The sequence below is a fragment of the Lepus europaeus genome, unplaced genomic scaffold (assembly GCF_033115175.1).
Source record: "Lepus europaeus isolate LE1 unplaced genomic scaffold, mLepTim1.pri SCAFFOLD_29, whole genome shotgun sequence".
In the NCBI taxonomy this organism is placed as follows: Eukaryota; Metazoa; Chordata; class Mammalia; order Lagomorpha; family Leporidae; genus Lepus; species Lepus europaeus.
Genome location: NW_026909167.1, coordinates 2,318,967 through 2,335,758, shown reverse-complemented (window position 1 = coordinate 2,335,758; position 16,792 = coordinate 2,318,967). Strand labels below are relative to the sequence as shown.

The following is a 16,792-nucleotide window of genomic DNA, read 5'->3' as shown; positions in this document are numbered from 1 at the left end:
TCAAACCCGTGCCCATATGAGATGCCAGCACTGCAGGCAGGGGCTTTACCTGCTACACCACAGAACCAGCCCCTCCTTGGTATCTTAACTGAAGGCAGAAAACAGATTCCTCCAGAATCCTCAATTAAAATAAGAGTGGTCTGGGCATTTCACATAGTGGTAAGGAGGCCGTTTTGAATGCCCTCTTCTCACATTGGCCTGCTTGTACTTGAGTCCTGTCTCTACCCCAAATTCCAGGTTTCCACTACTGCATACACTGGAAGAAAACAGATGACTCAAGTACTCAGGTCTTTGCTAACACAATCTGGAATATACATTAAGTTCCTCCATTCTGGCCAGAGCCATCTCCAGATCTTGCAGGCATCTGAAGAGTAAAAAAGAACATGGTAGATCACTGTCTCTCACTGTGTGTCTGCCCTTTATAAATAAGATAAATGAATAAAACAATTTAAAAACAGAAGGCTGGAATTGTGGATAACTAACTTTGACACCAGTATCTGATATCTAAACACCAGTTTGAGCCCTGGTGCTCAGCTTCTGATCCAGCTCCCTGGGAACATGGTGTAAGTCCTTGGGCCCCCATCACCTATAGAGGAGACTTAGATGGAGTTCTTAGCAGCCCTGGCCATGATGACTACTTGGAGAATGTACCAAGGAGATAGCCTTTCTCTCCCTCTGCCTCTGACTCTCCGTCATTCAATTACATATTAATTACACTATATCAAAAGTATTTAAAATATGCATTATCTAAATAAATCATTTAAAAGGTAGAGACTGACACATGAAAATTAAAATCGAGACCCAGCTTTTTGTTGTCTCCTGGAAAACCATTAAAATATAAAGACACACAGAGGAAATTTGCGGCCATTTTGGTCAAAGAACAACAACTTGCTTTGGCATAGGAGAAATAAAGAAGTCTGTTGTACAACATGGTGGCAATATTTAATCACAATATATTCTACTATGGCAAATAACAAAGAGATCAGATTTTAAGTGTCCTCATCATTAAAAACAGGTATGTGATGTAATGGATGTGACAATTGATTAGATTTATTCGTTACCAGTGCAAGAATATCTTTAAACATCATTTTATGTGCTGTATGTTCAATTCTGTCAACATAAAATGGGTAAGTATGTATTTAAAAGGTCAACATGAAGACATAGATTGATTAAACATAAGTATTCAGTCTACTATAACACCTTTACAATGATATCTGGAAACTTATTATTCATTTCAGACTAATTAGTGTGTAAATAAGAAAAATCACAAGTGAAGCAGCAGCCAGTCCTCCAAGAAGACATTACAATGAATCTACTAAAGTACCTAACATCAAACTACATAAGAAAAAATAGAGCATCAAACTACATAAGAAAAAATGTACAGAACTCCAAGGAGAAATACATCCACCACTGGTAATCAGAATAAATAAATGCAATAGTATACATGCTTAATCAGTGGCTTTTAGTAGTTAGCAATATGCAATCATACAGAAATATCAATTAACAGTGGATGGAGAAAATAAATAAGGTCACCCCAAGCATTGGCAAGTCACAAATAAGTAAACACATGAAAAGTTAGACAGTTAATCCATCTACTCTATCAACACTTCCTACAGAATCAGAATTTAACCACAATCTCTAACAATATTTTCCCATTATTTTAATAATTTACCATAAACTAGCACTTGAGAAACATGAACCAGGACATACCGTCAGAGCCAGCATTGTGGCAAAGCTGGTAAAAATTTTGTCTGCAACACCAGCACTAGCATCCCATATGGGCACCAGTTCGAGACCTGCCTGCTCCACTTCTGATTAGCGCCCTGCTAATGTGCCTGAGAAAGAAGCAGAAGATGGCCACACTGCCTGGGCCCCTGCATTCACATGGGAGACTGGGAAGAAGCTCCTGACTCCTGCCTCTGACCTGACTCAACTCTGGCCATTGCAGGCATTTGAGGAATGAACCAGCAGATGGAACATCTATTTCTCTCCCTTTGTCTCTCCCTTTCTGTCTATAACTCTTTCAAATAAGTAAGTCTTGAACAAAGAAAAAGAAAGGTGGGGCTGGCAGGGTGGCGCAGTGGGTTAATGGCCTAGCCTAAAGTGCTGGCATCCCTAATGAGTGTCGGTTCGAGACACAGCTGCTATGCTTCCTGTCCAGTTCTCTGCTATGGCCTGGGAAAGCAGTAGAAGATGGCCCAAGTTATTGAGCCCCTGCTCCCATGTGGGAGACTCGGAAGAAGCTCCTAGCTCCTGGCTTGGGATCAGCACAGCTCCAGGGGTTGCAGCCATCTGGGGCATGAACCATCAGATGGAAGACCTCGTTCTCTCTCTTTCTCTGCCTCTTCTCTCTCTGTGTAAGTCTAACTTTCAAATAAATAAATAAATATTTAAAAAAAAGAAAGGTATTGCCAACAATGTAAAAAAAATTAATTTCATATTATTCAAGTCACATGTAGTGAAAGCACTAAATGAACTGGCAGAATCACACCCTCAGACTGTGGTATGCATGGATGAAACTGAGGCAAAAGAAAAAAAGGAGGGGGGAAGGGATGTGGCATAGAGGGCTAAGCACTGTCTGCAGTGCTAGCATCACATGTGGCCTTTGGTTCAAGTCCTGGATGCTACACTTCTGTTCCAGCTCCCTGCTAATGTGCCTGGGAAATCAGTACAAGATGGCCCATCTCAACCACATTTTTTTTTTTACACTGGGGTGTCAGGTAGGCATTCTTTATTTCCCTGTTATCCTGTTATATGTAATGTTCTCAGATACAAAATAAGTCTTTTAAAGAGTGACAGAATTTTCTTGTGGAAAAATATTAATAATAACATTTTACCTGAAGCTGAATGAAATGTGACATAGGTTAAATACTTAGTAGTACCATGAACTTCGGAGGGCAGTTGGCTTTTGGCAACGTGGAAGATCTAGACATTTAGAGACTTTTTTTTTGGCCAGGCTTAATGCTTCCCATGAACATGGTTTATCCCCCTCAATCTAATGGAAAAATTTAATCCCAATTTTAGAAATTAAGAAGTGGGACCTCCTAAGTGGTGACTAAGACAAATCCATTCACGTGATGAATGGGGTAATGGGGTCATCTCCCAGAGGCTCTGTTCTGTTAGACACCTTGTATTGGCCTCTCCTGCTCGCCCTTTATTTGGCCATGTGGTCTCTGTGCTACCCCAGGCCTTTGTCACAAGACCATCACCAGAGGTTGCCTTGGAACTTTGGAGAAAAACCACGAGGCAAATACTATTTCTAATAACTTACCCAGTCTATGATACTGGGTTATTATCAACAGAAAAAGAGACTCGGGTTCCCAGGAAGAACTGCACTGACCGGCTGGTTACCAACATGAAACCCTGTTTCCAACTCAGAAGAATCAGGTCACCCCGGGGCAGAAAGGTGGCTCAGAGGACCCCCAGGTCACAGCCCCCCCACACACACACAAAGGCCAGATGGAAAGTCTGGAGTCTAAGGACCTTCCTGGCACAGAGGACCCACAGATCACAGCCCCCCACCACACACACAAAGGCCAGATGGAAAGTCTGGAGTCTACGGACCCCCCTGGCACAGAGGGCCCCCAGATCACAGCCCCCCCCACACACACAAAGGCCATATGGAAAGTCTGGAGTCTAAGGACCCACCTGGCACAGAGGACCCCCAGATCACAGCCCCCCACCCCACACACACAAAGGCCAAGTGTAAAGTCTGGAGTCCAAGGACACTCTGGCACAGAGGACCTACAGATAACAGCCCCCCCACACACACACTCACAGCCCCCCCCATATACACACACACAAAGGCCATATGGAAAGTCTGCAGTCTCTCTGAGGGCCCTCCTAGCACAGAGGACCCCCAGATAACAGCCTCCCACACACACACTCACAGTCCTCCCTCCCCCCCCCATATACACACACACAAAGGCCAAATGTAAAGTCTGGAGTCTAAGGACACTCCTGGCACAGAGGACCTACAGATAACAGCCCCCCCCCACACACACACACTCACAGCCCCCACACACACACATACACACACAAAGGCCAAGTGTAAAGTCTGGAGTCTAAGGACCTTCCTGGCACAGAGGACCCCAGATCACAGCCCCCACACACACACACACAAAGGCCATATGGAAAGTCTGGAGTCTAAGGACCCCCCTGGCACAGAGGACCCCCAGATCACAGCCCCCCCCCCTCCCCACAAAGGCCATATGGAAAGTCTGGAGTCTGAGGACCCTCCTGGCACAGAGGACCCCAGATCACAGCCCCCCCCCCCCACACACACACACAAAGGCCAAGTGTAAAGTCTGGAATCTAAGGACACTCCTGGCACAGAGGACCTACAGATAACAGCCCCCCCACACACACTCACAGTCCCCCCCCCCATATACACACACACAAAGGCCATATGGAAAGTCTGCAGTCTCTCTGAGGGCCCTCCTAGCACAGACCCCCAGATAACAGCCTCCCTCCCACACACACACTCACAGTCCCCCCCCCCCCCACATACACACACAAAGGCCAAGTGTAAAGTCTGGAGTCTAAGGACACTCCTGGCACAGAGGACCCCCAGATCACAGTCCCCCCACACAACACACACACAAAGGCCATATGCAAAGTCTGGAGTCTGAGGACCCTCCTGTCCTCGCCACACATTTGGGGAAGATGCAGGACTTGAGAACTGAGCCAAAGCCACGGACTGCAGTGATGGGAGGAGACGCCCAGGGCCCAGCTGCTGGCCCAGAGGGAACTGGGCCCACACTCACCATTTTCCAGCTGTGAGGCGTCTGGTCGTCCTGAGAACTCGGTAATGATCCTAACGATCGAAGCTCACAGGCAAAGCGGAGCCACCTGGAGCCACCACCAGAAACAGCGCTGGGAAGCGGAGAATGGCGGCGCGCAGAAGGAAGACGCATGCGCAGTACTCCCCTGGCAATGCTGGTGGGATCGTTCACACAGCCAGTGAGCATGCGCGACGAAAGAGAAGACGCAGCCAATCAGAGTCGCCTGTGTCAGAAGGGCGCTGTATGGGGATTGTGCCATCTTGGGAAACTAAGGGGGTGTGGCTTGAGAGCACAGCTGCCGCTGACTTGGATTCTTCGGACGGATACTCCCAACAGTAGGTGGCGCTGTCACCTCCTGATGAGATAGCTCCTTCCTCCGTTTTCTCTGATCCTGCTAGGGTCTGTGACTTCTTAAGGTGAGTTACACTTGCCAAATATTTACTGGATTCTGGGTCTTTCCTTTATATATCTTTTCAGGGAGTTTATTTAAGATTTTTTAATATCGACTTGAAGACTACTCGATTCATCATTCTTTGTCCTGTTTCTCTTACATTCATTTCATACTCTATATTTTGTCCCTTAAAATTGTTTTCTATTTGTTTCTTGGTGGTGCGTGGTAACACCCCTGAAGACATGTATTGCTGTTGTATCCAGTAATCGTGCTTAATTCTTTTTTAATAAAAATTTTATTTATTTAATTATTTGAAGGGTAGAGCTATAGACAGGCAGAGATATCCCCTGCTGCACTCCCCAGATGGCCACAATGGCTGGAGTTGCTCCAATCCAAAGCCAGGAACCAGGAGTTTCTTCCAGGTCTCCCACACAGGAGCCATCTTCTGCTTTCCCAGGCCATGGCAGAGAGCTGCACTGGAAGTGAAGCAGTGCCCATATGGGCTGTCTGCACTGCAGGCGGCGGCTTTACCTGCTACACCACAGCATCAGCCCCAATGCTTAATTCTCTTATCAGCTTGTTTTTAATTTGATTGTATCTGATTGTCTCTATAATAGTGTCATATTTTAAATATTTATTTATCTGAAAAGCTGAGTTACACACAGACAGAAGGAGAGGCAGAGAGAGAGAGAGAGAGAGAGAGAGAGGTATTCCATCCACTGGTTCACTCCCCAATTGGCTGAACTGCCAGAGCTGCACTGATCCAAATCCAGGATCCAGGAGCTTCTTCCAGGGCTCCCACATGGGTGCAGGGGCCCACGGACTTGGGCCATCTTCTGCTGCTTTCCCAGGCCATAGCAGAGAGCTGGATTGAAAGTGGAGCAGCCAGAACTCAAACCAGTGCCCATATGGGGTGTCTGCACTGCAGTCAGTGGCTTTACCTGCTATGCCTCAGCACCAGCCCCAATAGTGTCATTCTTGTATAGAAATTTAGTTGCGGCCAGCACCGTGGCTCACTAGGCTAATCCTCCACCTGCGGCGCCGGCACCCGGGGTTCTAGTCCCAGTTAGGGCACTGGATTCTATTCCCAGTTGCTCCTCTTCCAGGTCAGCTCTCTGCTGTGGCCCGGGAAGGCAGTGGAGGATGGCCCGAGTCCTTGGGCCTTGCACTCACATGGGAGACCAGGGGAAGCACCTGGCTCCTGGCTTTGGATAAGCACGCTGCGCCGGCCACAGCAGCCATTGCAGAGTGAACCAACAGTAAAAGGAAGACCTTTCTCTCTGTCTCTCTCTCTCACTGTCCACTCTGCCTGTCAAAAAAAAAAAAAGAAATTTAGTTGCTTGGGGGACAGCACGGTGGCATAGTGGGTAAAGCCACTGCCTGCAATGCTGGCACCCCATATGGGTGCCAGTTCGAGTCCCAGTTGCTCCACTCCCAATATAGCTCTCTCCTATGACCTAGGAAAGCAGTAGAAGATGGTCCAAGTCCTTGAGCCCCTGCACAGGTGGGAGACCTGGAAGAAGCTCCTGGCTCCCAGCTTCAGATCTGCACAGCTCCAGTCATTGTGGCTCTTTGGGGAGTGAATCAGCAGATATACGATCGATCTCTCTGTCTCCCTTTCTGCCTCTGCTTCTCTGTAACTCTGCCTTTCAAATAAAATAACTCTTAAAAAATGTCGCTTAAAAACTGAGCCTTGTACCTAATTTATCTGTTTCTTGTTTAGTTTCCTTTATTACAACTTCAAAACAATATTAAGGAGAGATAGTGAGAGCAGGCAGCCTTGTCTAGGTGTGTGGGATCCCAATAAGCATCTTTAAATGTTCTGTGTTTATTACACTGTTTGTTATAGATCTATTGTAGACTATTTTAACCATAATAGGAGAATAGCTACTTTTGTTTTTTAACATTTATTTATTTATTTATTTATTTATTTATTTGAAAGCGGTACATAAAGAGAGAAAGATTGATTTTCCATCTTCTAGTTCACTCCCCCAAATGACTATAGCAACATGGACTGTGACAGGCTGAAGCCAGTAGCCAAGAGCTTCTACGTCTCCCAAGTGGGTGCAGGGGACCAAATTCTTGGCTCATTCTCTGCTGCTTTCCCAAGTGTGTTAGCTGGAGCTGGATCAGAAGCAGAGCAGCTGCATCCTTATGGGATGGCAGCACTGCAGACAACTGCTTAATCTGCTGTGCCACATTGGTGGCCCTAAGAATTGTTCTTTTTTTCTCTTCTGCTAACAGTTTTTTTTTTGTTGTTGTTGTTGTTGGATGCTTAATTTTATTAAATACATTGTAACATTTAATCCAGATGATCATGTGATTTTCTTGTGTTTTTCACCCATATGATTTATTTTGGAATGCTAATGACTTTGGCATTTTGTGGTATATTTTGCTTGATACATATCTATTATGTTTTCATATTTGGTTAAATAAAATGTTTTTCTCAAAATATGTCTATCTGCCTTTATAAAAAGTGATATTTTATTCTACCTTTTTATTTCATGTTGATATGACCATATCCTCTATGGAATGATGGTTTTAGAAAAGAATTTCAAATTTAGTTCCTACTCATTGCCACTGTGGGTAAATCTGGGAGGTTGAGAATTTTTTCTTCCTCAATTATTTAGAATGTTCTGTAAGCCTGGGTATGAAACTGGACTCTTTTTCATAAATCTTGCCTTTAAATATTGCAGAAAATGCTCTTACTATCTTGACACCAATCCATGCCTTTTCTTATGTATCTCAGACAACACCACAAGGGCCTTCTGTGTCCTCATCCACTGTTGTACATCAAGTGCCCCCACTTTCTGTGACAGTTTGGTTATCTATTCATTTACTGAAGTACATAATGATTTCATACAAGTGAGAGCTATTATAAATAAAATTGTCACATGCATTTTCTTGCTGGATGGTACATGAGTATGTTTTCACACGAACTGAGGAACTTTATAGGGACATCTTTTTAAAAAGATTTTATTTATGTATTTTAAAGGCAGAGTTACATAGAAGGAAAGAGAGAGAGAGGTCTTCCTTCTGCTGGTTCACTCTCTGAATGGCTAGGACTTGGACAGGCCAAAGCCAGAAGCCAGGAGTTTCTTCCAGGTCTACTACATGGATGCAGGGGCCCAAGAATGTGTAACATCTTCTGCTGTTTTCCCAGGCACATTAGCAAGGAGGTGGATTAGAAATGGAACTTCCAGGATTCCTAACCAGCACCCATATGAGATGCCAGCGTTCTATGCAATGAATTAACCTGCTGTGCAACAGTGCTGGCCCAAGGGACAACATTCTTTTACAGATTTATTTGAAAGGAGAATTACAGTGAAAGACAGAGATCTCCCATCACTGGTTCACTCACCAAATGGCTGCAACAGATAGGTCTAGGCCAGGCTGAAGCCAGGAACCAGAAGCTTCTTCTGGGTCACCCATATGAGTAACAGGGGCCCAAGAACTTGGGCCATTTTCCTTTGCTTTCCCCAGGCAATGAGCAGGGAGCTAGAACAAAAGTGGTGTAGCCACAACAAAAGCCTCTGCTCATATAGGATGCTGGCATCACTTGTGGTGGCTTAACCCACTGCACCACAAAGCCAAACCCAAAAGGACATCTTTGCTGTGTTGCAAGGTGATACTGTTGGATGTTTTACAATATCATCACCAGATGTCTTGTAAATTGCCATTATGTGTTCTGACTGATAATGAATGATATTTTCTTTTTTTTTTTTTTGACAGGCAGAGTGGATAGTGAGAGAGAGAGAGACAGAGATAAAGGTCTTCCTTTTTGCCATTGGTTCACCCTCCAATGGCTGCTGTGGCCGGCGCATCTCACTGATCCGAAGCCAGGAGCCAGGTGCTTCTCCTGGTCTCCCATGCGGGTGCAGGGCCCAAGGACTTGGGCCATCCTCCACTGCACTCCCAGGCCATAGCAGAGAGCTGGCCTGGAAGAGGGGCCACCGGGATAGAATCCGGCACCCCAACTGGGACTAGAACCCAGTGTGCCGGCGCCACAAGGTGGAGGATTAGCCTGTTATGCCACGGCACCGGTCGAATGATATTTTCTAATATTCCATCTTCACAAACTTTTGGCACTACCATGTTTATTTGCTCCTCATAACCATTTTAAAATTGTTTCATGTATTTGTCTCATTGCTTTTTTAATTTGCATTTTAATTCACAATTCACTCTTTTATCTCATAATTTTCTAATGTTCAGTATATTCTGTGTGCCTATTTTGGATCTGTGTGTATTCAATATAAAGGTTATTTTTATTAATTTGGTGTTTTAAATTGGAGAATTTATTGCCTTATTGCTGAGCTTTACAAGCCCTTAATAAACTTTGCATTCAATTCCTGTAAGCAAATATTTTGAAATATTATGTCCTAGTGTGAGATCTAGCTTCCATTTTTTCAATGGTATTTTTGAGAAAGCATTTTTTATTTAACAGACATCACATGACATTTTTATGGATAATACATTCAGTGTGTTACATAATAGAATTTTTCTCATGTGTTTTCTACTGGGTTTAACATTTTTTTTCCACTACACATAGGAGTCTCTATATCATGCTGAATGAGTTTATATGTTATGCACAAGACATTTGTCTTTTTTTTTATTCACATGGTCATCCATTTGCACCATCTCCATTTATTGGAAAGACTACATATTCCAATATTCTGTAGGGAATGACTCTGTTCCTTTGGCTAAGATCAGTTAAGCATAAGTATTTATGCCTTTCCATTTATCCCCATGTCTAATCTTTGTCTAGCATCATGTAGGTGCACAGAAAGCCATGAAATCAAGAAATGTAGATTCCTCGAGGTTTCTCTACACTTCTCAGTATTGTCTAGACTTCTAAAGTTTGGACCAATGTTTGTCATTTTCTCCAGAATAGCCTGATATTATTTTTTATTAGATTGCAATGAATCTGTTGGTCCAAGTAGGAAGAAGAGATATCTTAACAATATTCTGTCTTTCAATCATTAAGAAAGCATCTATTCCATTTATTTTTGTTTTCTTTATTTTCTTTTATAGGTTTTCATAATTTTGGAATACATAGTTGCATACATGGCCCTGAATTTACAGTTCACTTCTTATTATTTACTTCATTGTCATCCTTGTTTCTTTCTCTTTCTCTTTCTATATATATAGATGACATATCCCCTTTTTTCTCTTTTTTGTTATTGTTAATGCTATTATTTTTCTTTTACACTCTATTTTTTCCTTCCTGGTATTTATAATAGTAGTTTACTTTGTGTGTGAACATTTTGCTTAATTTCTCCCATCAGTTCTCATCATGATTTGGATTATGGACTCTATTTCTGCTTGAGTATCTAAAATGATATTATTATTTCAATTTAAATGATTTAGTGAAAGGACATAGAGTGAGAGCCCATGGCTACCAGTTAAACAAATCCTCTTATTGTCCTTCACTGTGCCTTAGAGCTAATAGAGGGTATAATAATATGCCTTTCTTGCGTACCATGTGTTGCCTACAGTTACCTGGCTTGAAACATTCACCTCATCCTTAGTTACTCCTGAATTACTCTGAAGTAGACTAAAGATTACATCAGGTTTGAAATAACTGTCTGCTTCATGTAAACTTGTCAAGAGTGATTGCTTTGGGAGGCCGGTGCTGTGGTACAGCAGGTTAATGCCCTGGACTGAAGCGCTGGCATCCCATATGGGTGCCAGTTCAAGACCCAGCTGCTCCACTTCCAATCCAGCCCTCTGCTATGGCCTGGGAAAGTAGTAGAAGATGGTCCAAGTCCCACTCCTATGTGGGAGACTCTGAAGAAACTCCTGGATCCTGGCTTCAGATAAGCACAGCTCCGGCCTTTGTGGCCAACTGAGGAGTAAACCATCAGATGGGAGACTTCTCTATCTATCTCTCTCTCTACCTCTCCTCTCTCTGTGTAACTCTGACTTTCAAATAAATAAATAAATCTTAAAAAATAGTGATTGCTTTTTTTCATGGATATGGAAGTGAACATGTTAAAGTCACACAAAATTTCAGTTTAAATGCATATTCAGTCTCTTTTCAGATTTTAAAAAACAAAACCTAATATTGCACACAAATGACATGACTATGAGAAATGAATGGTCTGAAATAAGGAAACATAAACCTTATTATTGTGTGGCACAATTTTGCAAAACAGTCATCCATGTGTGCTGGGCATTGAAATGTAGAAGGATTATTGGAATAGAGTTGTTTATTGTTGGATCTGAGGAAGCAGTGGTGTGTGTTTAGAAGAAGAGCTGCTAGCAGAACACTGTATATGTGAATTTTGACAGTGTGGATGTGTTTGAGTGTATTATTGAGGATGAACACTTGATTTAGGAGTCTTCTTGAAAATATACAGTAAAGCACTTTCATATTTGATCTAATGATGTGAAGTATTATATACATTTTGACAAAATGTCCAAGTTTCTTGGAAGAAAAGGGTAAATGTTAGAACGCAGCAGGTTAAGCCATCATGTGGGATGCCTGCAGCCTTATCAGAGTGCCAGATCATATCCATCTATTCTGCTTCTGATCCAGTCCTTGGTAATGCACTCTGAAAGGCCACAGTTGATGAATTGTCTGAGCTCCTACTACCCCTATAGAAGACCTGGGTGGAACTTTAGGCTCCTTCTTTGGTCTGGCCCAATCCTGGTTATGTTTGGTTATTTACACATTGAACTAGTGAGTGGGAGATTTCAACCTGGTCCTACATCTGTACCTCTCTGCCTTTTAAATTAAAAAAGAACATTTTATTGTGCTGTAACATAATTTTGAAATCAATTAATATGAGGATTCTTCAAAAAGTCCATGAAGTGCATATTGAGAAAGGACTATCCATGACATAAATATATATATATATATATATATATATATATATATATATATATATTTTTAAAAGAGAAAGAGAGACAAATATCCCAATTGCTTGTTCACTTCCCAAACACCACAACAGCAGGATTAAGCCTGGCTAAAAAAGAACTCGAATCATCACCTATTGCTTCCAAGGGTGCACATGGTCAGGAATCTGACATTGGTATCTGAGACAAGATTTGAATTGAGGCATTTTGTTATGGGATGCAAATTTCCAAAATGATGTATTAAATACTAAATTAAATTCTTTCCTTTAAACTTCTATTTCATTTATGTTTTTCATGGGGGTTTTTATGTGCCATCATAATTCTTTTTGTAGCCTCTAATACATACAAGTTTAGATTAAATCTTATAGTGCAAATCTAAAATGAGTTTTTCAACATTTTCTTCCTAGAGATACCAAAAGAAATTGAAGCAACTGAATAAGTGCATGAGAATGCCAAGATAACATATAATCAAAGGAGAGGATCATGGCTAGGTTGAGTGTTTTGCTGTGCCAACATTGTTGTTGCCAAAGACACTTGGAAAAATTGTTGGATTACTTTAAAGAGCCAAGAACTTTGAGATGTCAAAGACACTTGAAAAAATGATCGTTCCCAAAGATAACCATGGCTTTTCTTTTGCTTAAAGTAAGAAACACATAAGAACATTTGAACAGAATTATTTATTTATAAATAACTTATCTTTTAAGATTTGCTAATAAAGAAAGAGACCCAGGGAAAAATCATTGGTGATTATTTTAAATCAAAATATGAAATATGAGGAAATGTCAATTGACTAGGAGCCAGCTACAATCCTGGACTGCTCTCTCTGAGGCAGATGCCTGGTGTGGAAGGGAGACTTATTAATGGTGATGTCTTGCTCTCCATAACTGAGTATGTAATTTAAAGGCACACAACCTAGGGTGAAGCACAGAGCCAGAAAAATTTATAAATCTAACAAAGGAATTTTCTCTCTCACACAATCCAACCTGGACACATATTCCTAGTCTGGTGACTCCTCTCTTCCTTGCTTAGAGAAATCGGCTGCTCTGTTGAAAGCCAAAGATGAAGTATATGGTAAATACCAGCTGGAATTAGGAATTAAGAGACTCAATAAGGAAGCTATACCAAGGATATACCCTAAATGGTATCCAAAGAAAACCTAAGGAATAAGAACAATCGGGAAACTTTAGGGTGCTCTACCTGAAGACAATGTCACTGCTCACTAACCCTCCCATCAACTGGCCTCAGCTGAGAGAGGTCCAGCAGCACCCTGGAGAATCTCCTCACCTTTTTGGAGAGGCTGAAGGACCACCTCAGACAATATGCAGAGAAGGCATCTGAGGTCCAGGAAAGTGCAGTGACTTTTTTAAAAGACTTATTTATTTATTTATTTATTTTAAAGGCAGAGTAACAGAGGTAGAGATCTTCCATATGCTGATCACTCTCTAAATGGCTGCAATAGTCAAGGCTACAGCAGCCTGAAGCCAGCAATCTGGAACTAATCTAGGTCTCCTACATGGGTGCCCAGGATCCAAGTATTTGGGGCAGATTCCGTTGATTCAGACACATTAGTAGGGTGCTGGAAGAGAAGTGGAACAGCCAAGACTACCAAGTACTTCAATATGGGATGCTGGAGTAGTAAGTGATGGCTTTATCCATTGCACCACAACACTGGCCACAATGTTTATATGTATTTTGTATCTCAGAGTATGCCACACATCTGGAAAAAGCCTCAATGATTGATGATAACCCTACTCAGGTGAGGTGCTCTTTAGTGTTTAACAACTGAAGTATGACTGAAGAAAAAGAAGGCAAAAAGATACAGAGGAATGCTGCCCTGTTACCTGTGGCCCCCGTTCTATTGGAGATAACAGAGACAGAAGAGATGCTATGGGCGAGTGACCATGGCCTCCACCAAAGGATCACAAGTAAGGCTACTCATCAATTTGAGAGATAGTCAGGTGCTTATTGCAAACAAGGGCAGTGGGAACTGAAATATTTGAGCTGTCCCCAGAGAGATGAGGAATCAGGTAGGACTGATACATGCCAACTTCTTTTGAATGAAAAGACATGTGACAGGGCCTAGGGACTCTCCAGTTGGCTCCAGACCACTAGATTCTCACCCTCTCTGAGGATCCCATGTAAATTTAGTGGGAAGCAAAGGTAAAGTTATGCTCAATACTGGTGCCATGTCAGCAGTGTTAAATACCCAAAAGGAATATCTCTGTGATAAAACATATAATAAAAAGACTATCAGGAAAGTGAGAGACTAACAGGCTTCTGGGGCTCTTCACCTGGGAAATAAGAGTAAAAACATGAATGCCATCCCTTCTGCATACACCAGAATCTCCTTCTCTCTTTAAGAAAGAGACATTATCTAAGTTAGGGGACTCAAGAAACTGGAACTAGGATAGCATTGAGATTCAAGTCCCAAGAGTGGTCAAGATGGCGGAATAGGCAGGGAGCGCACTTTTAGTCCGGGAGAGAGACAGGTTAATATAAGTGGAGATACTGCAGGGTCAAGGAAGAGTAGGGGATGAAACAGCATAGGAAACTCTTCCGGAACTAGTGATTCACAGTGTACCTGCGTGGAGAGCGTGGGAGCCCAAGTTCGGGACACCAGCGGCAGACTCAACACACCAGTGCTGGAACACGAGGTGAGCCGAACCACAATAGCCCGAGACACCAGCGGGCAAGCAGAAAGAGACTAGAGGGAACGAGGCTTGAAACTCCGTGGGGAAAAATTCACCAGGCTAACTAGAAGAGAGAGAGGAAAAAAATTTAAAAAGTGACCAATACGGACACAAGTTTCTCTCTCTCCACTCACCTCTCAAAGGCGAGCAAGACAGAGCAGGCGCCATTTTGGATATACGTCATAAGCAGGGCGACCTCAGGTCTGCACCAGCCCTGAGCCTACCAGAAAAACCTGACTCTGGGGGGAGGGGTGAAATAACAGGAGATTAGCATCTAACTTGGCAACCTAGTGGGAGATTGCAGGAGAATTGGAGCCCACACTGAGGGCAGCAGAGATTCCCTGTGTGGTCCTTGGGAAAGAGCTTCCTATCTCTGGCTCCTGTGGGTATATCATTTGCCTGCTAACTACCTCCAATTACGTTCAGCTGTGTGGAATTACTTCCCTTTTGAATCAAAAAAGAGAGATTTACCACACCTAACCTGGGAGTGTCATCTTTGACACACCCTCAACCCTGAGGAACCAATCACAGCTCTCAGTCCACACTCATCTCAAGCCTCTAAGGCTCCACTGAAAGCAGACAGTCCACTTAATATAGAGCCATAGTGTAACAAGAAAAAACACCACAGTGAAGAAACTAAATATCTCCAACATGCCAAACAACAAACGCAAAAACCAAGCTAACAAGAACAAGGAAGACACTATGACACCCCCAAATGAAAAAGACACCCCAATTCAAGAATTATGAAGATGAGGAGATTGAAGAAATGCAAGAAGCAGATCTCAAAAAATTGATAAGAACATTAAGAAGTTCTCAAAAACAAATTCTTGACTACAGAAATCCTTAATGGACAAGATAGAAAATCTCTCTCGTGAAAGTGAAATATTAAGGAGGAATCAAAATGAAATGAAACAACTAGTGGAACAAGAAACTGTGATAGTGACGAGAAATCATAATGAAATGAAGAATTCAATAGATCAAATGACAAACACATTAGAGAGCCTTAAAAACAGAATGGGCGAAGCAGAAGAGAGGATATCAGACTTAGAAGACAGAGAACAGGAAAGGAAACAATCAAATCAAAGAAAAGAAGAAGAAATCAGAAATCTAAAAAATACTGTCAGGAATCTACAGGATACTCTTAAAAAACCCAACATTCGGGTTCTAGGAGTACCTGAAGGCATGGAGAGAGAGAAAGGATTAGAAGGCCTTTTTAGTGAGATACTAGCAGAAAATTTCCCAGGTTAGGAGAAAGACAGAGACATCCTAATACAGGAAGCTCATAGAACCCCTAATAAACATGACCAAAAGAGATCCTCACCACGACACGTCGTAATCAAACTCACCACAGTGAAACACAAAGAAAAGATCCTAAAATGTGCAAGAGAGAAACGCCAGATTACTCTCAGAGGATCTCCAATTAGACTCACAGCTGACTTCTCATCAGAAACCCTACAAACCAGGAGGGAATGGCGAGATATAGCCCAGGTACTAAGAGAGAAAAACTGCCAGCCCAGAATATTATATCCTGCAAAGCTCTCATTTGTGAATGAAGGTGAAATAAAGACCTTTCACAGCAAACAGAAATTGCAAGAATTTGTCGCCACTCGTCCAGCCCTGCAAAAGATGCTTAAAGATGTGTTACATACAGAAACACAGAAACACGGTCACCAATATGAAAGAAGGTAAAGGTAGGAAACCTCACACCAAATGATCATAGGAATCTCAAACCATATATTAGAAAGTATCTTTGGCTAATGGCAGGGCAAAGTTACTCCTTCTCAATAGTGACATTGAATGTTAATGGCCTGAACTGTCCGGTTAAAAGACACCGATTGGCTGATTGGGTTAAGGAACAAAACCCATCCTTTTGCTGCTTACAAGAAACCCATCTATCCAACAATGATCCATACAGGCTGAGAGTGAAAGGCTGGAAAAAGATATACCATGCCAACAGAAATGAAAAGAGAGCGGGCATAGCCATCTTAATATCGGACAACATAAACTTTACCACAAAAACTGTTAGGAGAGACAAAGAGGGGCACTATATGATTAAGGGATCCATTCAA

The 16,792-nt window shown here is 42.4% G+C and overlaps 1 protein-coding gene across 1 annotated transcript in view; it reads right to left on the bottom strand.

The window, feature by feature from the left end:
- The window catches only part of LOC133754746 (zinc finger protein 717-like), a 33,523-nt gene extending 28,553 nt beyond the window's left edge, over positions 1–4,970 (bottom strand). The window contains exon 1 of the mRNA XM_062185179.1: positions 4,767–4,970. Within this exon, the coding sequence (XP_062041163.1) occupies positions 4,767–4,970 (204 nt within the window). The remainder of the gene's footprint in view (positions 1–4,766) is intronic.
- Positions 4,971–16,792: the final 11,822 nt, after the last annotated feature.